Source organism: Lethenteron reissneri, chromosome 10, assembly GCF_015708825.2.
Source record: "Lethenteron reissneri isolate LAM-NWPU_2019-01 chromosome 10, ASM1570882v1, whole genome shotgun sequence".
Taxonomy (NCBI): domain Eukaryota; kingdom Metazoa; phylum Chordata; class Hyperoartia; order Petromyzontiformes; family Petromyzontidae; genus Lethenteron; species Lethenteron reissneri.
Window position 1 is genome coordinate 9,196,513 of NC_083788.1, and position 23,374 is coordinate 9,219,886.

A 23,374-nucleotide genomic window follows, 5' to 3' on the forward strand; every position below is an offset into this window, starting at 1 on the left:
ACATGATGGAGGTTCATCTTCTTGGTTCTTTCGGTAAAGTCACGTAGAATGGAAGTAATAAAATAATAAAAATTAAACAAAATTATTCTCGCGACGTTTCGGCCACAACGCAAGCAGCCGTCCTCAGGTGGAGAGCAGGTCTGTCGAGGAGACAGCGTCTGAATGACACACTCCAGGCTTGGAGCGACTATTTAAGCTATTTAAGCTGGGATGGAGGGGGGAAGGGCGCCTTGACAAATAGTCGCTCCAAGCCTGGAGTGTGTCATTCAGACTCTGTCTCCTCGACAGACCTGCTCTATCCACCTGAGGACGGCTGCTTGCGTTGTGGCCGAAACGTCGTGAGAATTATTTTATGTTTTATTTTTATTATTTTATTATTTACATTCTGCGTGACTTTACCGAAAGAACCAAGAAGATGAATCGCTGCTGTCACGAAAGCTTTAAATCAAATAAGTATAACCCGTAAAAACAAAATTTTTCACTCTAAATCCTTTATATGCGTGGCGGCTAGAGTCCTCTCGTCCTCTGGCTTGAGATGGCTGCCACCTATGGGTCAGATGATTGTCTGCCACCATTAAGCAATTGGTAACTAAATATTTAATTTGTTTTCCCTAAACAGTGTAAAATTTAGGATTTTTTTTCACGAAAATTAATTGTCACACACAACGAGTCTGTGTGGAAAATGTCAGCTCGATTGGATCACGGGAAGTGGGTTAAAAAACGAGCGAAAGATTTGCACGGTCCTAAGCAAGCAAGCACGCAAGCAAGCAAGCACGCAAGCAAGCAAGCACGCGAACTTAATATAAAGGATTTAAAAATGATGGCGGTTGTGGGTTCGATCCCGACCCTGACGCCAGCTGTATGTTTGGAAGTTTGCGGTGTGTCTCTCTCTAAGTAGTCGCGTGGATTTTTCTCCAGGTCCTCCGGGTTTCCCCTCCACATTCAAAATCATCATCACGCGTTTAGAGTATTTGGATGGTGCTATACATTTCCACATGATAAGTCACTTCGTGGAGCTTATCACTTGTGGCCTGGTAAAATAAAAAAATAATTTACTAAATAATGTATGCGTTTACACAGTTCGTCAGTGTTTAGTGTGGATTGTGTTTTATTTGTTACACTAATGGTCCCGTTTAGCCAGTTTCCCAGCTAATTTTCCACGGGAGTTCCGTGGCGCATGATCACAGCAGCAACAATTGTAATCCTGTACCGTATTTTTAGCAGTTCGATTATTTTATATCCATACAATAATTTTTTTATGTGATACTGTACAGTGCTGAGTATAAGATTGACCCCTGCGACGACCAGGCCACCTTGAATGCACCCAAACTGGTCAGATCTTGAAAGCTAATCAGGAATTTTTCTCGGCCTGGATAGTGTTTCGGGATGGGTTTGTGGGCCGTGGATGATGACACACAGACATAAATTTCGATTTAAAGCTTTCGTGACTGCAGGGATTAATATGCTTGGTTCTTTCGGTAAAGTCACGCAGAAGGAAAATATTCCCTTCTACGTGACTTTACCGAAAGAACCAAGAATATGACACACAGACTGTTTGTAAGCTGCGGTGGGCAGCAGAGGCCAGTGCGGCAATTTTAAAGTTCTATTGTTTGCCTGCACTTCTACTATTGTCCACATTGACAGAGGCGTCTCTTGTCCTCAACAATAAAATAGCTCAGAATGCCACCACCACCACAGGTTAGCAGGGCCAAGTGTGAGGGGGGGAAAACAATTTCAGGCAAAACCAGGACAGTTCAACACGTAGGCTTTCGCGACCAATATTATTCATGATAGAGGTTTTTTGGGTTAGATCGTGTAAATATAAACGTGTCGCACTCAAATTGTAAATGTTGTGGGTTTACTGTCCAACACAGCGGTTGTGCTGTACAAGTAACGAATTGACATGTTTTGTTTACGTGACAAACCTTACGAGTTGGCTGCGTCGGGTGGTGGCGGGTTTAACGACACTTTTATATTTACACGATCTAACCCCAAAAATCTCTCACGAAAACCATGACAGTTAATATCAAAGCAATCTAGGCAAGCAAGTACTGTGGTTGATTTTATCTATGAACGCATGTTGAACTTATTTTGCACCGTATGTAGCCAACAATGTGAATCGGAGGTGTGGGTGGACAACAAACAACATTTTAAACCAACTTCAAATGTCCGGGGTGGGGTGGGGGAAGAAATGAAATCATTGTCACCACTTTAAATAACGGATTAACGAGCGTAGTATCGGACAGCGCAGTTGATGTGGGATGAAAGTATGTAGTGGATTATATATCTCGAGAAAAACACGTTGGGGACCACTGTTCTAGATTCGTTTTTTAATGTTTTTAAATATTATATTGTAAACCTAATTGCGTGTAACCCAGGTCATCGTTTCAAAAGAAACAATGCATCATGTGTCTCCAGGAACTTATAGTTAATATAATGCTTCAATAATTCAAAGAAGTACAGACGCAAATACAAATAAGACCACACAAAAAAATTCATTGTTGAATTGTGGCCCCCGAGATGTGATGGGAGAGTCAGGATATACTGTAAATTCCACTGTGGAATGTACAATAAAAAAAAAGAACTGAATACATTTAAATTTCTATTTAAAGCTTTCGTGACTGCAGGGATTCATCTTCTTGGTTCTTTCGGTAAAGTCACGTAGAATGGAAATAATAAAATTATATATTATATGATTTTATTATGTTTTATTTTTATTATTTTATTATTTCCATTCTACGTGACTTTACCGAAAGAACTAAGAAGATTAATAACATTTCTACCCTGGTGGTGGTCATCTGTTCGATGCCTTGGCATGGCTAACATGACTTGTGAGTAAAATCTGAACTGTTCCTGGACCCCCTCCATCCTCACCACTTTACCATTCCACGCTGACTGCCACGGTAACGTGTGGTCAAACAACCACCATTGACCGTCATGTTGGATTGACAGGTTCTAAAAACTATACCCATCACAAGTTGTTGCCTATAAATCATTTTAGCTGGGAAAGTCAGGGGTTTTTTTTTGCAAAAACTTTTTTTTTCGCTGAAAGGAGAAGTTAAAAGCCATTGCAGAATTGCAGCAAGACATCGTCTGCAGCAAAAGTGCACGTGACACTGCACAGTAACATTGTGGTCAATAGCAGATGTTGTGTGTGCTCTTGTGCAAGACAGAAATCAATTTAATAAACAGGCGGTCAAAAGAGAATAATTTACACCTTCCTCGTTCACAAAAAATATTACTAGCAATGCACATTTGTGGGGGGTGGAGCAATGGCGCAGTGCTTCGTGCTCTAAGAAAGTAATCTGGAGACAAGATCATGATTCCAACCCCAGCGGCGAGTGCTATCCGATGAAGAAAATGTTCAACCATTGCACATTGCCTACTGACAAGGAAAATGGGGGAAATGCACAGAGAAGCAGGGAGAGATGCATCCTTTAAATGACACTATTCTACAGAAAGAGGAATGACCGGCAAAGGAGGAATCACCCACGATAGGACAATCACCACGGAAATGGAGTTATGAGATCAGCGCATGTACAACAGCGAGATGGATTATAGCTTCGGGATGCTGTTTGCAGTGGCGATGACAAAAGGAAAGGCTTTATCCAGCAGTGGTTAGAACATTTTAATCATGGCTCGAAAAAAATATCCAAGTGTTTTCAATTTCTGCACAGCAGTCTGAGTTGATTTGAAGCTTTCGTGACTACAGGAATCCATACTCTTTGGTTTTTTCGGTAAAGTCTTTACCGAAAGAACCAAAGAGTAAGCAGTCTGAGTTTAAGTTTGCTAGTTTCTTCAGATTCCAAAGAACACAGGATGAGATGTTACTATACTTTGTGCAAGCACTTCCAAGAGTTCATGAACAGTGAGCCTGGTGAAATTTCATGAACTCTGATATATCAGATATATTTGAATAACACTGGTCAACAAAAAAAACATTTTTTTCTGGCCTGGACTTTTGCAGCTGTTTTAGACTAATTTCAGGGTGCTGATTTCAAATCTGATCTCAGATTTGCTCTATCACATCTCATTTTTATGCTATAGGCATACCCCATTTTCATTGATTTTACCCGAAATTAACTCTGTCACTTATGATTGCAAGTTGTTGCGAGTCAGTGACTGCTTTAGTGTTAAAATATGGTGCTGTATTTTTAGAATAGTGTGTTTATAATATCATTTTATGTAGATATCCACATTTATTTAATATTTTTCTTCTGCAGTTTTTATTGAAAATGCAATATTTTATATCTCAAAAACCTGATGTGATAGACAAAAACTGATGCCAGATTTGGAATCAGCACCCCAAAATTACCTTAAAACCGTTGGAATACCTTATGCCAGAAAAAGTGTGTTGACCAGTGTAATACTTGTACTCTACACCAGACCCCCAAATCACCACAGCCTCACATTTAGGTCAAAGTCCATGCCTTTCTCAATAGTTGCCTTTCAATTCTTGAACCCCTACCCACCCTTATCCACAGCAGGACACTCAAAGCAGATGCAAAGTCTGAGTCTCCACAGTGGCCGGTAAAATAATACATTCGGACAATTGCAGCCATTACAAACGAGAGTTTTCCAAATTAAAGTTCCGTGTAAACGCAGAAAGTTTTGAAGCAACGCAGCGAAAGACGTGGCCAGTTTTCGGAGGCAGGCCACGTAATTGCCCCACCAATGACGATGCCACCCACACACGATCACTGCCACGGCTGTCCACCGTGACCATCGCTAGGCACACTGAGAGGTCATGAGAAACAGTGAGGAGGGGATCGCAAGCGGTCATGCTTGTCCTCTGCGGATGCTTTCACTTCTGTTTTCAGCTCGAGCCGAAGCGTCACACGTCTCTCAAGAGCACTTCTCATCAGCAGAAGAACTCGACCGTGCGCGTACAAGACTCTGTGTTGACAGTGAGTATTCGTGTTTCAAGACATCTTGAGAATGTGTTTCATGCTGAATGTCCAAGCCATTAAGGCAGCCGACCACACGGCAGCTCCCACGACTCCTTAAGACCTTTGACGAGTTGAGAACAATGTTGCTGATAATCGTTTCAGGAAATTAAACTACGGTACAGTGTTTCCATAATACAGGTTTTTTTGGGGGGGTTAGATCGCGTAAATATATGAATGTGTCGTTAAACCCGCCACCACCCTACACAGCCAACTAGTAAGGGTTGTCACGTAAACAAAACGTGACAATTCGTCACTAGTACAGCACACCGGTTGTGTTTTGGAAAGCAAAGCGACAACATTTACAATCTGAGTACGACGTTTCGCCAGTAATTACGACTTGCTTAATCAGGCGATAGCCAGATTTGTAAAACAATCCTCCTGTCGCGTTCCTTGAATAGAGGCGTAGATATGATAACAACACTTGTGTGTGCTCTTCTTGCGCGAAGTGTACACTATATTTTTTTAATTTGGAAGCTAACATGTTTTTGTTTGCATGACCATTTTTTAAAATAAATAACATAGTTCAGTTAACGTTTAATTTACTCTTATATATTAAAAAAGGGCTTCGAAATGGTATGTAGGGGAAATTATGTATATTGTTGTCATTGTAAACATGTTCACATCCGGATTATGGCTTTCTAATCTGTTTGTTATTGACTGTTGAGAAATGTAAGTGGGCTTGGGCAAGACGTATTGCTATAATAATAATAACATAATAATACACCGAAATTGTTATCGCTTAATTCGCATTGAGTCTCAAAGCGCTTTACATAACAGCTTTAGTTGTAGAGAAAGTTTGTAAAATAATACAGGTGAGTTTTAAGACACGGTTAAAAAGTCTAACAGACTCAGATTCCCTAATGGATCGAGGAAGGGAATTTCACAATCACGGAGCCTGGCTGCAAACAGCTCCGTCTCCTATAAATCAAGGTCTGGTCTTTGGAATCATAATTCGACCAGAATTAGCAGATCTACATTTTCGCAGTGGAATATAAAACTTAAGCAGATCGGTGAGAATGGTGACACGAAAGGCGGCCAATGGGGAGAATGCATCCAGGGGGGCAATGGGATAAAGTGCAGAATTGAGATGGATTGTGGAATCGCTGCATCATGAGCGATGATGAAGGCATGGTGAAGGCCTTCATCCAGCTCACGATGGCTCACGATGATAAAGGATATATTTAAATTCTTAGGTTTTTTCGGTAAAGTCACGTAGGTAAAAAATTAAAATTAATAAAAGTAAAATAAAATAAACATCACGACGTTTCGGAGGCAACACAAGCTTCCGTCTTCAGGTGGAACCGTCACAGCACGATAGCTGTATCAAGTAACTTTACCAAAAAAACCTAAGAATATGAATCCTTGCAGTCACGAAAGCTTCAAATCTAGAAATATATATTTAAAATTTTAATTTGGACGGGCATAATAAAATTTGTAAATAACTCTATCGCAGCGCTTACATGAAAATTGTAACGTTTTAATTGTAGATAATTTGATGTTGCAATCGTGTCTCATTCATAAACACGAAATAACACTGTCATACAATAATAAAAGCCATACAATGAGCAATCACTCATACGTCCCTGTTTCCTCTTTTAAACCATGCACACAGGACTCTGCTTCTGGGAACACTATCTCCGAAAGGAACCCACATCCTCGCAATTCTGACCGAGAAAGAAATAACGAAAACAACCAGAGCACATCCCATAACTTCCACCTGGCGCTACACACTGCCGCCATCAACAACGGAGGGCTTCACTGCCGGCCACGCGTAGAGCACCATGGCAGCATCGTGTGCAAGGGCAACGCTCCACCAAGTGCCCAATGATAGCTGCAGACGCGTGCTCATTTCTATCAGCCTTTTGCTTCTTGTGCTGCCTGTGGGACACGGCTATGGATTAAGGAACTGTAAGCAGATGCCCATAACGACTGCCAACTGTGTGCATAGAAATATCCATGAACTGGAAGAAGCCATATCCGACCTCCATGGAGCTCCCGTGATACTAAACCTATCTAACAATGCCTTGACCATGATTAGGAACAACAGCTTCATAAAACTGGGCAGCCTGATCCACCTGAGGATGGACATCAACCACATTTATGTCATTGAGGCGGGAGCATTCAACGGCCTTGGCCAACTTCAACATCTCAACCTGTCGTTTAATAACATCAGTAGGCTAATACCTGGTGCCTTCAATGGGTTAGTAGATCTCCAACAATTGATCATTGATAACAACAGGCTTGAGCCCACACTTGAAATGTTCAAGCCCTTGAAAAATGTAATTCAACTGAGTCTCACCAACAACGAATTGTCGAACTTCTCGCGGGTCGTGGAGGCCATATACGAGTTGCCATTGTTGCAATCGCTCAATCTGGAGAGCAACAGGCTCACAAAGATAAGTGTCGGAAAGAATCTGAGACTTCAAGAGACCGTGGAATTGATGTTTCTTTCAAACAACTCTATTGACAGCATTTCCCTTGAGCGCGACTTCTTAAATCACATTACTTCACTCGATTTGTTCAACAGCAGCCTCACGAATGTTTCAGAACTCGCGGGCCTCAACATGAGTAGCCTCTTGCAACTGAGACTTAGCATGAGAAACCTGAACATCTCTAAACTTCAAACGTTAAATAACATGTTTCCAAAAACACTCACATTCGCATATTTACCCTTGCGCAGTTTGCCAAATCTGCATTTAGTTTGTCGGCTGAACGTAACCAGGCAGGTAATGTCTCTCACTCTGACTAATTGCTACATCTCAAACGTGAGTGAATCTTTTTGCAACTGTCGTGAGATTGAAAGTTTGGACCTTTCATTCAACAGAATCAAGTCAGTAGAGAGGTACAACTTCCTGAGCCCCAACAACACGTTGCGTAATTTAACTTTGAACAAGAACCATATTGAGGTGTTAGAGTCTTGTGTAAAAAATGATAACTCCACATTTGTGATATGCACGCCTCTTCCTTACTTAGAAAACTTATTTATTAAGAACAACTATATCTTTCAATTGGAATCTTACGCCTTCGTTCATATGAAAAACCTTCGCAAGCTAGACTTAACCGGAAATGACATTTTAAGACTGAGCAAAAGACCCTTCGACGGTTTGCACAACCTCAGTTATCTGGTGCTGGAAAACAACGTCATCCGCAGCTTTAACGTCCAGTCGCCGTTTTCCCCGCTCAAAAATCTAAAAAGCCTCATGCTACGAAACAATAGATTGAAAATTCTGAATCGAAGTGTATTTTCCAATTTAACAAACCTGGAGTTTTTGGACTTGGGTGGCAACGCTCTCTCGTATCTTCAAGGAGAGACATTTTCTGAACTTTCAAATTTGAAAAATCTTTACCTCGACAGGAATGCAATCCGCAGCCTGGACAACCGAGCTGTGTTTGCTGGGCTACATTCGTTGCGTGTCCTCGACCTGGTCAAGAACATGATTGTATATAACTCCCCAACCATTAAAAACCCACCCTTTGTTGAACTAACCAATCTAATTAACCTTAAACTGAGTGCCCAACAGCCATATGGTATGAAGAGCATTCCTAAAAACCTCTTCAAGGGGCTTTACGCTTTGGAAAAACTTCAACTGGGTGGCAACAAACTGTTGTTCCACGAAGGGCACCCCTTTGATGGCATGCATAACCTCAAATACCTCGATATTCACGATGTGTGCAGTGGCCTACAAATAATGAACAAGACAATGTTCTACAAACTTAAAAATTTATCCAGCCTAGACCTTGGCAACGATGGACTGGGTTCCATCAACAACCAGCAGTTTCAGAACCTGACACACTTGGAAACGTTGTATCTCAATGATAATGCTATTCGTTATGTAACGGAGGAGTTAATTACACCCATGACAAACCTGAAATATTTAGACTTGAGAAATAATCCTGTAGATTGCACTTGCGACAATGCCTGGTTTAAAAACTGGTCATTCGCCAGCAATATACAGGTGACTGGCCTCTACACGTTGCAATGTGAAGTGGGACACGGGTTCACGTTTTCCCGTTTCGTCGACTTTGACACGTCCGTCTGTCATGAGAAGTTGGGAAAAATCATGTTTCTCTCGACGAGCCCGACCATCTTGTTCACCATCCTCATCCCGCTGGTGTACGCAAAGGTGCGCTGGCACATTATCTACGGCTACTACATGTTCCGAGCCTGGTTCCGCGACTACCCCCGCAACGCCGCGGACAAACAGGTGTACACCTACGACGCGTTCATCTCGTACAACTCGATGAACGAGGACTGGGTCATGTCCGAGATGGTCCCCCAGTTGGAGAAAGAGGGCCCGCCCTTTTTCAAGCTCTGCGTCCATCACCGCGACTTCGTGCTGGGCAAGTACATCGTTGACAACATCGTGGACGCGATCTACAACAGCCGCAAGACCATCTGCGTGGTGAGCGAGAGCTACCTGCTCAGCGAGTGGTGCTCCATGGAGATCCAGATGGCCTCTTACCGCCTCTTCAACGAGCACAAGGACGTTCTCATCATGGTTTTCCTCGAAACGATCCCCAGCTACAAGCTGTCGGCCTACTACCGCATGCGCAGGATTGTCAACAACAAGACGTACATCGTGTGGCCCCACGATGACATCGGGCGGGAGCTGTTTTGGGCCAAGCTGCGTACGGCCCTCGGGAGGCCGACCCCGAGTGGCCGTGAGCAGCACGAGCTTCTGTGAGCCAGCAGATCTACATTTTAGCAGTGGAATATAAAACTGAAGCAGATCAGTGAGAAAGTTGGACACGAAAGGCCGCCAATGGGGAGAATGCATCCAGGGGGGGCAATGGGCTAATGTGCGGAATTGAGATAGATTGTGGAATCAGAGGGGAGCCAAGGAGAAGGGAGGGCGAGATGGTGGTGGGGGGGGGGGGGTCAGGTTGTAGGTTGCTCAGCGCCTCAGAAAAAAAGAGTCCAGATGTGCCTCAGAAACCTCCACACTCCCCACACGCAACCTGGCACTTTGTCCCGGGGTGGTGACACGGCCAAGTTGGTGGTAGCACCCATAAATGCAAGTGTAATAATGCTCGTTGAGGCGACTTCTGGAATCCGGTCTTTTATTCAACTTTGCATTACAGCTTTTCTTCACGCTGCTGACAGGCAGCATGAGAGGGACAGATAGAGAGAGAGAGATGCGCACAGCCACGTGGCAACCCGGAGCCCCGCTCCCACGTGGCCCCCTTCCTCTGTTCGTTCCCGTTCTGACCACGTGTCGTCCGTCTCCACCCCTATTTAATACCCGGGTCACGTGGTACGTTTCCACCAATCCTGGTTAGCCTCTATGGAATATTCCAGAGGCTCCCGGGAACCAATCCTCTACAACCAGCTGTCACCTTTCCATTACGTCAGGGCCACGCCCCTAGGCTTCCCCCCATTGGCTATGAACCAGGACCGGCAGAGCCAATCGTCGTGACGAGTTGTAATCCGTCAACGACCCGGATATAACCTCACATTACACAAGTATAAATGTGTGTCGTTCAACCCGCCGCCACCACACGACACAGCCAATTCGAAAAAGGCTCGTCACGTAAACAGAACGTGCCAATTCGTTCCTAGTACAGCACATCGGTTGTGTGTTGGGAGAGTAAATCTACAATATTTACAATCTGAGTGTACGACGTTTCGCCAGTAATTACAACCAGTGGTCACCGTACATCGATGGGGATTACTTGTGAGCAGACACAAAAAAATTGCGAAATTAAATCACGACGTTTCGGAAGCAACACAAGCATCCGTCATCAGGTGGAACTGCTCCAGTAAAATTACTGTAGCGTGTGAAGAGAGCTATTTAAGACACGTGTTTTTTTAAAGGGTGCTGGGCAGGGAGGAGCCAATGAGTCGGGGGGGGGGGGGAGATAACAGGTGTCTTGAATAGTTTTCTTCACACGCTACAGTAATTTTACTGGAGCAGTTACACCTGATGACGGAGGCTTGTGTTGCTTCCGAAACGTCGTGATTTAATTTAGTTATTTTCATTTATTTTTATTATTATGAATTTTTTTACCTACGTGACTTTACCGAAAAAAACCTAAGAGTATGAGCACATCCAGTTTCATGTTAAGAAGCCACGATTTTTATTTTTTGTTAGTTTTATTACCCAAGCACCCAGTTCCACCAGAGATCAGAGTGACACCAAGCATACATGCATCATTGTAATTGTGTTATAGGCCAGTGCTGAGAGACAAACTTTGGCGCGATGTTAAATCGGAAAGCGATTATATTTTCACGCGTAAAAGTCATTTCGAATAAAAACGTGCGTAAAAGAAATAATTTGCCAATTTAAAAAAAAAATGTTTTTAACTGATCCCAAAAAAAATATCCCATTAACCAAATCGTTTTTTTTCTTTCTGGCGACGGTTTTCACTCGGCGCGCGTCATTTTCGCGCGAGAATGGCATTGAACGTCTTGCCCGTGTGGGCCACGCGAACGTCACGAAACCCAGCCTGGGTGAGCAGCTCCGTGTATTCCGTGGCCGTGCGTTCCTTCCCCACGGTGTGCATCAGCATGATGACAGAGTGAATCTGCGCGGTTATTGGCCCGGTCCGGTCTTCCCTCAGCAGAGTCTCGATGATCAGAACCCCTCCGCCTGCAGCAACGTGAAACCGCAGTCGTAGATCGGCGAAAAAGAGAGGTAACAAAGACGCGTAGCCAAGATTAACTGCACAGAATTATGACCGCCATGGGAATTGCTGAAAACAAGTGGCTAATTTGCCTACGTTTGCCATGAGTTTTTTCCCCATATTCATTTCATTCGGATAAACGGAATCTAATTATGGGGAACCTAGTCTCAGCACGCCAAGTATATTTAGGCACTGTACCGTATCGCACTGGCCGATTCAGTCCACTGCCACACACAGAGTGCCGAAATGAAGTGAAAAGGGCACGAATGATTTGGCCAGAAACAAGTTCCATTTTGAGTTGTGCGCCTTTTGGCGTCATCTGGTCCAACCGATGTGAGACTAGGCTCTAAGAAAAGCTGTCTCGGGTGTGGACCAATCAACTTCAAGGACAGTGCAAACATTATCAGAGTTATGTTTTTTGTTTTCATTATGACTGCAGGTATTGTGGTCTATGCAAACATGACTCCTTGTAAAAAAGGTGTCAGTTTTGTTGCCAGATAAAAGGGTAAAAAAGCAATTATTAAGTTCCATTTTTATGCAAAGAGGGGAACAACGCTGTGGAAATACCCCCCCCCCGCGGACACTTTCTTGCTACAAGATAAAATCAATAACTGAGTGACCTGGCCGACAGCTGGAGTGGATGTTGCGGAGCAGCGTGAGGCACTGATCTTCTTTCCAGTCGTGTACGACCTGCGCCAGGATGTACAGGTCGCCCTCAGGGATCTTGTCCTTGAAGAAGTCACCTACGCGAAGCGTTACACACGAGCGCAGCTTTTAGAGGGATAGGGGTAGCCTGATGACGATGGAAACGTCGTGATTTGTTTTATTTTATTTCTACCTACATTACTTTTCGAAAGAACCAAAGAGTATGGATTCCTGCAGTCAGGAAAGTTTCGAATCAATATAGGGTGAGAAGGTTGATCAATAAAGTGACCGCTTTCTATTACACTGGTCAACACACTTTTTCTGGCATAAGGTATTCCAACGGTTTTAAAGTAATTTTGGGGTGCTGATTCCAAATCTGGCATCAGTGTTTGTCTATCACATCAGGTTTTTGAGATATCAAATATTGCATTTTCAATAAAAACTGCAGAATAAAAATATTAAATAAATGTGGATATCTACACAAAATGATATTATAAACACACTATCCTAAAACTACAGCACCGTATTTTAACACTAAAGCAGTCACTGACTCGCAACAACTTGCAATCATAAGTAACAGAGTTAAGTTCGGGTAAAATCAATGAAAATGGGGTATGCCGATAGCATAAAAATGAGATGTGATAGAGAAAATCTGAGATCAGATTTGGAATCAGCACCCTGAACTTAGTCTAAAACAGCTGCAAAAGTCCAGGCCAGAAAAAAATGATTTTTTTTGTTGACTAGTGTTATTCAATTCATAATCAACGTTTTTGGGTTTAGATCGCGTTATTTATAAATGTGTCGTAACCCTCCACCACCCGACACGGCCAATCAGTAAAAAATATGTCACGTTGACAAAGACAAATAGTTCACTGCTTTAGCCCACCGGTGTGTTGAAGCCACAACATTTACAATTTGAGTACGACGTTTCGCTGGTAATTGCAACCAGCATCATCGGGCAATTCACGATCTAAACCCAAAAACGTTGATTATGAATAACATTGGTCGCGAAAGCCTACGTGTTAGTGTTATTCAAATATATCTGATATATCAGAGATTGTCATAAAAAGTTTCCTGAAGAAACTAGAAAACTTCAACTCGGACTGCTTACTCTTTGGTTCTTTCGGTAAAGACTTTACCGAAAGAACCAAAGAGTATGGATTCCTGCAGTCACGAAAGCTTCAAATCAACTCAGACTGCTGTGCAGAAATTGAAAACACTTGGATATTTTTTTCGAGCCATGATTAAAATGTTCTAACCACTGCTGGATAAAGCCTTTCCTTTTGTCATCGCCACTGCAAACAGCAGGCCAGAATTTTTTTTTTTTTTTGACCAGTGTTATGAGACATGGTGGGGATCGACCTGGGGTGATGACAATGTGCCAAACAACTGCATGTGCTAACCACACGGACGTCCCCGGTCTCAATTTCCCCCTGCAAAGAATAGATTTGTATTGAACTGCATTCGGACATCACGTGGCATATGAGGCCATCTGCAACACAAGTTGACGATCAAGAATAGTTCACAGTGTGAATGCAGTCTCAAATCTCACACCATTCACCACTTAGTAATACCACTGCACACTTCAATAACCCTAACTCTCAAAACGACATGCAAATCATTTTAATAATATATATTTCTTCTCCACTTTGTGTCTCATGATGCTTTAAGCTTTCTGTTGCGAAACAAATTAATCAATTTGGAACTCTCTGAGAGCAGTGCATCACGCCGTGTTGAAGAACTTTCCAAAGAAAGAGATATCAAAGAAACTACTACTACTGAAATCTATTCATGTGCTCTCTTATCCAGAGGGCGGCACTTTGCTATCATGTGTGACAGTCAAAGACGGTATTTTTAATTCTTTGGGCTAGAATAATCCAAATTGAATGCAAAACCAACTTTGACATGATGGTGTTTTTGTTTCATTTGTCCAAGACCAACAACTAGCTAAAACAACAAGAGAACTCGGTTTGATCACAGGTGGCAGAAACCTACATTCAGACCCTGGATGTCAGCGGTACCAGCTAATTTATCTGAACTGTGAGCCATCTCAAGTTTGCACATTTTTTTAATATTCAGTGCCATGCCATGCCCTACGACCGCCTAGCTAAATGATCATCACTCTTGAAAGCATATAGCATCAAATCTGCAGCAACGCAAGTGTTCAGCTTTGGATTTTTGCGTTATACGTTGACGTGTTTTTTTACAACCGTTTCAGTCCCCTGCGCTCAGGGGGAATTATAAACTAAACTGTTTAAAAGTATATTCTTGGTTCTTTCGGTAAAGTCACGTAGATAGGTTCAAAGAAAATAACAAAAAATAACAAATAAACTACGACGTTTCAATCGCAACACAAGCATTCGTCATCAGGAGAAAAAATTGCGGAAAACTGCTGAGGCAGAATGTTGCTCGTGTTAAGATCGAAACGTCGTAGTTTTTCGTAACTTTTTTACATTTCTTTGAACCTATCTACGTGACTTTACCGAAAGACCCAAGAATATGAATTCCTGCAGTCACGAAAGCTTTAAGTCAATATTTAAAAGTACACATTTTTTATTTTAGCAGGTAGGACCCACTGAGCTATGTAGCTCTTTTTAAGAAGCGCACCTGGCCACAAATGACAGCTAGATGAAGTGGCTTGTCATGTGGACATTTAAAGCAGCCAAATACAGGTAGTCCCCGACTTACGATGGTCCGACTTACGATATTTCGATCTAACGATGGCGATCGCGATTTGACAAAATTATTTTACATTTCACGCGGCAGGCAAACGCAGCAGCGTACACGAGGTACGACGCTGTACGTTGGGACGCTGCCGGGATGTACTGCACGCTTATAGTTTATACAGCACGGTACTGTAAATTGCTCTGTTTTGCTCAATTATCACCATTCTTTAAGACTCGCTGGGTAGGCGAGGCCATCTTCGACTTACGACATTTTCGACTTACGATGATGGGGTCGTCGTAACGCATCTCCGTCGTAAGTCGGGGACTACCTGTACACTCAACGCAATGTTTCTAAATGTGGCGAAAAAAACCGGAGGAAAAAATCCACACGACGATGGGAATCCGCAGCCAGTGTTGTCACCTGCGTGCAGCTTCACGTTGCCGAAGGTGAGGAAGTGCTTCTGTGTGACTTCCAAAACATCTGGGAGGTCGAACAAGGTGACCCGGGCGTCGGGGTACATTCTGGCAAACTGCTGAGCCAAAACACCCGTGCCTCCTGCACTCATGAAAGCAAACACACGATCTTATCAGCGCCATTCTGCTGCTGCAATTGACAACAGCCAGCTTTACTCTCACTCTTGTTTTTTTTGCGACAGAGACAAGACAAAGGCCCCCCCCGTGTAGCCTTAACACACTGCAGGGGCAAGTGCTGTTAGCGAGCACCTACGAAAGCCGGCACGGCACACGAGGGGGTGGGTGGCCAGCACCACGCCCGGACGCCTTTGTCTCCCCAGTGCCGATGTTTACACACCGCACCAGGTACTCGTTTTAGGTTGAGTCGACCTAGGGGGAGGCCCAGAACTGGTTCAGATCATCGTCACTGGTGTTGGCCGTGAGCGGGAATCGAACCCGGGTCGCCGGGTTCGTAGCGCCGTGCGCTAACCGCTACACTACGACAATCTACGAGAGAGATACAGACTCGCACTGACTTTGGAAGATATTTTTTTGTGGAAAGTAATTTAGAATTTTCACAGCAATCGTAGCAGTATCCTTGATTCAAACAAGGAGTTCAACTAAAGATCAAGGAGACGTAAGATGCACTGCCTCAGTTGCAAGGCTGATCTGCATTACATCAAGTTGTTTACAAGACAACAGGATATTTAAACAAAAAATTGAACGTAACACATCGAAACGCTATTTAACGAGCGATGTCGAGAATTAACTATTGTACGGTATTTGTTATTTGCGCCACTGTCAAATTTACTTCGGCCAAGGAGCTGGAGTCCGGTCCAGAGTTGTGCTCGACCAAGTGTGTAAAGATATTCATTCAGTGCTTATCTGGTGGCATGCATTGCTGGCTTGTCCTCAACTCACCTCCAACGTCACAGACATCCTTGAAGGAGGAGAGATCGAAGGCATTGAGGATATAGGGGCCGTCGTTTGACCAGATGGAATAAAAAAAACGCATGAACTTCATCCTCTCCTCCTCTGTCCTGCACACAAGCAACGATGCAGCAGTCTGACACATTCAAGTTGCTGGATAGCATTATCCCCGATGGGCCGATGATCAAGAAATAATGGAGTGGGCAGCCGAGGGCAGAACGGGTCCAGTATCACGTCTGCCGAAGAGATGGAGCGTTTCAATTCACTCGTGCGATTATTACATCACAAGATAGTGATATATGCTGGCGGATTTGGTGAGGCCTTCATCGAGTAGATGAATCATGATGATGATGACTATCCAAAGACCTTGTGAAATGTATAAAAACAATGATGAAGCTTACCGGTACAGGGCCTCAAATATGTCCTCAGATTGTACTCCAAAAGCTTTTTTATGCTGGTGTTTACCTTCTCTGCAAGACAATTGGGCAAAATGAAAACAATTAGATGTACCTGCTCGTTTAAACCTGATAAATCCTGATAAAAAAATAAGAAAAGGCTTTACTCTTTCTGGCAATAATACAGGGGTTAAGATGTCAAAACACCAAATACTGTATACACAAATTACAAGGCGTCAAGTCTGCATTTAACCACACACATGATGATTTTGCTTATAATGTGTGCACAGCCCCTGAAACTGCTTGGCCTACACCAGAGATAGCCTCTTTCGTGGCTTTGTCTCACCAGTGCTAGACCAAAGGCTGCCAAAAGTGCTTTGGCCTGCAGTGTTGGTGAACGCAGCAAGGATGAGCCGAAACGGTCTCATCCACATTGAATAGTTGTTTTCACGCATTGCGATGACTCTGAGGACAGACGCTAAGGGAGCCATGGTGGCAAGATGTTAACTACCTCGCCTGGTATACAGGAGGTCCTAGGCTCAATTCCGACCCTGACACCTGCATATTTGGAGTTTGAATGTTCTGCCCATGGTCGCGTGAATTTTTACCCGGGTCCTCGGGTTTTTCCCTCCGCATCATTATGAATCAACGTGCGTTTCGAGTATTTGTCTGCTGTGAATTTCCACGTGATTTAGCCACTTGGTTGAGCTATCATTTGCAGGCAGGACGCTTTTGAAAAAGCTCAGTGAGCCTTACACCTGGGACAAATATAGAAGTATATAAAAGTAGAAGAGGTTTTGTCGCGGTCACCTCACAGCCGATGGGAGAGTATGAAACAAGGGGTAGACAGTGTGCGAGTTGAAGATCATGACGTCGTGCATAGACTTGGGGCTGGAGCGAGTCAAGTAGGTGCTCGCTTGCTTCGTGTTGCTGTAAATCGCTGTGGGAAATAAACAGCGGTGGGGCTCACCATTGCAGATTTTTGTTTTTTTAAAGCAGCTTTAATCAAACACACAGAACCGTTCTACTCTATGCTACCATGTCGCAGGAAAGGACTCGCCGTTACAAAGAACTGTTAATATTTTCACAACTTACACCAATCACATGTACAGCCTGTTTGACAAATCACTGCTGGATGAGGGATCTCCCATGCCATGCAGGCAGTGAGGGTTATTTGACCATACTTCACCACGCTGGTCAGTTTGAGTTAGCGAAGGTGGGAGTGAATTACAGAATAATGGATTACTGGTGGTCACCTATCCATGCATTATCCAGGCTCAAACCCGCTTAGCTACCAAGATCTGATGAGATTGAGTGCATCCTGGGTGATTGGCCATAGGCATCACGTGTATCTGGGTGAATTAATATCATCATAATTTATTATTTATACCACGTGTTCCATGTAGTACATCTCGAAGTGTCAAAACAAATGGGTATTTGAGATAACTGCTCCGTAAGGAATCAATTAGCAGACCAAACAGGGAATTCAAGTATGGACCGCATGCATAGACAAATGAGAATAAACACAACTGAAAGGCAAAACCGTGCTGTAAATGACTATTTTTGTCCACTTCATTTTAGTTATTCATATGCCAACTGAAATAAATTATCTGATTTATTTAAATGTTAACTACCTCGCCTGGTATGGAGGAGGTCGGAGGTTCGATCCCGACCCTGACACCTGCTGTATATTTGGAGTTTGCATGTTCTCCCCGTGGTCACGTGGATTTTTCTCCGGGTCCACCGGGTTTTCCCCTCCGTGTTTAGAAACATGCGTTTAAGAGTACAGTATTTGGCTGATAAACGTTTCCACACGATAAGCCACTTCGTTGAGCTATCATTTGTGGCCAGGTTGCTTCTGTTAAAGAGCTATTATAGCTGGAAAATAAAAAATAATTTATTTTTTATTTTTTATTTTCCAGCTATATGAAAAAGAGCAACATAGTTCAGTGGGCCTTACCTGGTAAAACTATTTTTTTTATAGTTTAGTTTATAAATGACTGACAGCTGTGTGTGTACACATGTGACAGCCCCATTTTGCACCAGTGGTGTATACCTGTTCCCTCGTGAATGCTCACTCTCAGCAGGTCCAGCCCAACGCAGGCATCTACCAGTCGCTCCAGGCCGTCCTTGCTCACCACTTCTCCTCTTCCTGCACCCTCCTCCTCCTCCTGCTGCTGCTGCTGCTGATCTCCTGCTCGCCCCATCTCTGCCACCAACGCTGCTACCGTCATGCCGGCACGGTCCGGGGTGTCCTCAAGGAGATCGAACACCCCCAGCTCACAGGCTGTAAACAGGATCTTTGGTGCAGGAATCACAGACACATAGCGCGATTCAAACAATTTGTGCGTGTGTTTGTGGGGTTTTTTCCAAAGCGTCATCCAGATTACTTAGGAATACTTGTGCCACGCTCCCCATGTTTCAGTGCGTCTTGGGCTCCGCGCGCTATGGCCGCTGTCTCTGTGAAACACAACGTGAACGCGGCACTGGCCAGAAAACGGTTGTGGGTGGATGTTGTTAAGTGGCTCCCATCGTTGATATGCGAACAATTGATCAAATTTGCACCGTCACACCGGCACACGTTGGCCAGCCGACTCTTCTTCAAGCAACGGCACGGGATCTTAGAGTAGGGATCTTAGAGTAGGGATCTTAGAGTAGGGATCTTAGAGTAGGGATCTTAGAGTAGGGATCTTAGAGTAGGGATCTTAGAGTAGGGCTCTTAGAGTAGGGATCTTAGAGTAGGGATCTTAGAGTAGGGATCTTAGAGTAGGGATCTTAGAGTAGGGATTTTAGAGTAGGGATCTTAGAGTAGGGATCTTAGAGTAGGGATCTTAGAGTAGGAATTTTAGATATGGGATCTTAGAGTAGGGATCTTAGAGTAGGGATCTTAGAGTAGGGATCTTAGAGTAGGGATCTTAGAGTAGGGATCTTAGAGTAGGGATTTTAGAGTAGGGATCTTAGAGTAGGGATCTTAGAGTAGGGATCTTAGAGTAGGGATCTTAGAGTAGGGATCTTAGAGTAGGGATCTTAGAGTAGGGATCTTAGAGTAGGGATCTTAGAGTAGGGATCTTAGAGTAGGGATCTTAGACGTTCACTGCGAAGCAGGCGGCGCGTGTAATTTTCTCATTCTTGAGACACCCACAGCGTTAACCAGGGCGGCCCCTGGGCTACAACAGCGAACCTTTGCAACTAACTGAAAACGCGTGCTCTACCGCAATGTCTCTGCCCCATGTCATCACGACTGAAAGTCTGGTTAGACAACCACGCAGCATGGGAATGCCTTCATCCAGCAGTGTGGAGCGGCATAGGAATGAACATTGTATCATGAACCTATCACGATCTGCTGATGGTGCAGTGGCAGAGTGCCTGTCTTGTTATGTACTGCATGTTGAACTTATTTCGCACCGTCTGTAGCTAATCAGAGGTCTTGCAATGGAAAAGTTTGAGTTTAAAAAAACATCTCATTTTGGAGGTAAGGTCAAATCAGTGTTTCATTCCACCTGCACCCCAGGTATAAATGTGCAATGTACACCGCTGTAGATGCCCCCCCCCCCTCCCCCAGTATCGTCCACAACAACAATGAACTGAAAAGACTGATTCGTACAGCATGCCATTCGAAGCATGCATGATGCGCATCATGAACTTGATACTAAATATAGACGATTCGGTGCACGATTACACCCCAGTTCTAGATACCGTTACTTTGCGGTACAGAATCGTCGACCGCATTGGCAGCGGTGCATGAACAGGCGCCACAAACACGCAAAACGTTCTTCACTTTAGTGTGACGACGTCACGTGTGTCCCTCTATTGAAGACCGAAAACAGGAGGAGGATGTATCCACAACTCTGGCTGCCGCCTGATGATGCTGGTTGCAATTACTGGCGAAACGTCGTACTCGAATTGAAAATGTTGTGTTTTTACTCTCCAGCACACAACCGGTTAGTGCTGTACTCGTGTTTAAATAAGCGAGTAACCAGTCTCCGACTCCTCTTCATTAGTAACGAATTGCCACGTTCTGTTTACGTGACACCACACATTACTACTTATTGGCTGTGTCGGGTGGTGGGTTTAACGGCACTTTTATATTTACGTGATCTAACAAAAAAAACACCTTTATTATAGACATTCGTCACTAACACACGGCCGTAAAAAAAGGACACACACACACATAACACTGGTCAACACACTTTTTCTGGCATAAGGTATTCCAAAAGTCCAGGCCAGAATTTTTTGTTGTTGACCAGTGTAATAGGCGACGTTTCGGGCAATCGCCCTTCTTGTGCTGTATGCAAAAGAGCAATTTGTATGCATTTCATTGCAATGTTGTTGACGACTGTGCCGAGTTTCAGACAAGAGTACCGCAAGACGAAGACTCACCTTCGATTTGCGATATCCATTGGCTAATTCCTGAATATAGGTCGGGTAGTCGTCTTCCGCGGAAGCCTGCGGATTTTCGTTCGTCTGCTGGAGAGCCATCTGCTTTCACCTTCGGATGTGGAAAGGGGTAAAAAATTTTTACTATGCTCGAAAAAAGGTTTCTCGATGATTATAATTTTTTAAAACCGTGAGCGAAAACATACAAACGCAGAACCAGCGGAAGAAAAAGAGTTACGTGCGACCATATACCGATGAATAATCGTCGATTTAACACTGCGCGGCTGAAAGCTGGCCAACAATACACGTCTTCTGCACCAAGCGCTCAAGATGCAAACGCAACTGACTCGACTGACCGGTTTACGAACGGATAATAAGTAATTAAACCCTGGGGCTCTCTGCGTTCAAAGTATGGAGTAAGCCTCAAGTGAAACGCACACACACACACAAAAGCCTACCACGAAACGTGCAGTTTACAGCCTGTTTACAGCACTGGATGTGTGTGTGTGTGGGGCGGTGAAATATATTTCACATTCGGGGGTGGGGTTCGTTGGTGCAATTGACTTGGTAACAAAGGGGCCCTGGCTAAGCAGACATCGCTAAAGGTCGATTTAAAGCTTTCGTAACTGCAGGGATTCATCTTCTTGGTTCTTTCGGTAAAGTCACGTAGAAGGGAAATAATAAAATAACAAAAATAATACATAATAAAATTGTTTTATTTAATAAAATTCTGTTAAATGTTTATTATTTTATTATTTCAATTCTACGTGACTTTACCGAAAGAACCAAGAAGATGAATCCCTGCAGTCACGAAAGCTTTAAATCGAAATTTAAAATGTTATTCGTTAATTTTGCAATGAAAAAACAATCTCGAAAAATGCATCTCCGGTGTTCATTTATCTCACCTTATGAAAAAAAAACCGATTGAAATGACTACCTGTTCTATATACACGGCCCTTCTATTGTCCACCGTCCAATGTTGTTCCTGGCTCTTCGTGTGTGTATGTTGGAGGGGAGCGATGGTGTAGCGGGTAGCGTGCTGTGCTACGAACACAGTGACCCGAGATCGATTACCGCTCACGGCCACCAACACCAGCGAACCCGGCTTCGGGCATCCCCTAGGTCGACTCAGCCTCAAATGAGTACCTGGTGCGGTGTGTAAACATCGCCACTGGGGAGACAAAGGCTGTGCCGAACTTCATAAGTGCAGCTCGCTAACAGCACTTGCCCCAACAGTCTGTTACAGGCTACACGGGGGAGCTTTGTCTTTGTTTTGGAGGAGGGCGAGGAGAGAGCAAATTGAGTTCCACTGGAATCTTGCAATCCTGCATTTCACTGCCGCACCCCACTCTGAGTTGCCGCTGGAAAAATTGGGTTTTTCCACCCATGACTCTGATCCCCGATGCCGACCCAGTTGCACCCCTCCCCCCACGTGCCGAAAAATGTGCTCGGAGCAATGCTGAGTCTTGATCTCGAGGCGACTTTGGGGCCGTCCATAAATGACGTCACGCACCTGGGGGGGGGGGGGGGTCAGACATTTGTGACGATGTGTGACGAGGGGGCGGGGGGGTTAGAAATGTGACGTCACATCAAAATGCGCAACTTTAAATAAATATAGACAACACGTTCTACCTAATTAAATATACTTTTTAATACATGTTTTCTCCTACAACATGAGAGTGCAGCGCCATATTAAATACGCACTACAATGACAATTAGTTTAAAGCGATTTGAAGCATGTTTTATATTTTTTTTAGGGGGGGGGCAGAGCTTTGTGACGTCATATTTCAGGGGGGGGTCTGACTTTTTGCAACGTCGTGTGACGAACGGGGGGTGGGATCAAAAATCGTCCAAAATCGCGTGACGTCATTTATGGACGTCCCCTTTGCCATGCAGATGCGGCGCACGGTAAGGAGTCATAGACACGAATGCATCTAACCCGACAACGAAGACGACAACTGTTGACCTTACAGATGAATCCCAAACCCCAGCGATAGACCCCCAACCTTACACGAATACAAAAAGAAAAAGCAGTCTTAGGCAATACAGTTCCTAACCCCGAACAGAATCCCGCAGCCCTAAACGAATACTATAAAGAAGTCGCATCTCCCTTCGCATTTCATCAACTCAAAGAGCACCGAGCGACGAGTGAATGGGCCGGCTCTCGGGCAAGCGCAGCCCCGACGAGATATTGTGGAGGTCGTGTCGAGGTTACGTGGGGGGGGGGGGGGACACACGGGACCACACTCGCGAATTGGCATTGGTGGGATCACGGAGTGATGCACGGACTCACACGTCCAAGAGAAATGATGAAAACCGACGGTGCGCATAGGGG

General features: G+C 44.1%; 2 protein-coding genes across 4 annotated transcripts; one reads left to right on the forward strand and one right to left on the reverse strand.

The window, feature by feature from the left end:
- Window positions 1–4,461: 4,461 nt before the first annotated feature.
- LOC133340962 (toll-like receptor 13) lies at window positions 4,462–10,641 on the forward strand. The gene is made up of 3 exons (XM_061549507.1): window positions 4,462–4,530; window positions 4,821–4,907; window positions 6,562–10,641. The coding sequence occupies exon 3, from the start codon at window positions 6,731–6,733 to the stop codon at window positions 9,632–9,634; it is 2,904 nt and encodes a 967-aa protein (XP_061405491.1). The 5' UTR covers window positions 4,462–4,530; window positions 4,821–4,907; window positions 6,562–6,730; the 3' UTR covers window positions 9,635–10,641.
- Window positions 10,642–10,822: 181 nt separating this feature from the next.
- Window positions 10,823–22,552, reverse strand: LOC133340963 (acetylserotonin O-methyltransferase-like). 3 transcript variants are annotated; one of them, XM_061549510.1, is made up of 9 exons: window positions 22,476–22,552; window positions 21,043–21,151; window positions 18,719–18,962; window positions 17,473–17,602; window positions 16,669–16,737; window positions 16,259–16,377; window positions 15,306–15,440; window positions 12,194–12,316; window positions 10,823–11,539 (listed from the first exon to the last, which is right to left on the reverse strand). In XM_061549510.1, the coding sequence occupies exons 2-9, from the start codon at window positions 21,139–21,141 to the stop codon at window positions 11,328–11,330; spliced, it is 1,131 nt and encodes a 376-aa protein (XP_061405494.1). In that variant the 5' UTR covers window positions 21,142–21,151; window positions 22,476–22,552; the 3' UTR covers window positions 10,823–11,327. The 3 variants fall into 3 exon arrangements, with proteins under 3 accessions (XP_061405494.1, XP_061405493.1, XP_061405492.1); XM_061549509.1 differs by lacking the exon at window positions 22,476–22,552 and adding an exon at window positions 21,498–21,533; XM_061549508.1 differs by lacking the exon at window positions 22,476–22,552 and adding an exon at window positions 21,292–21,463 and having other exon boundaries at window positions 10,828–11,539.
- Window positions 22,553–23,374: the final 822 nt, after the last annotated feature.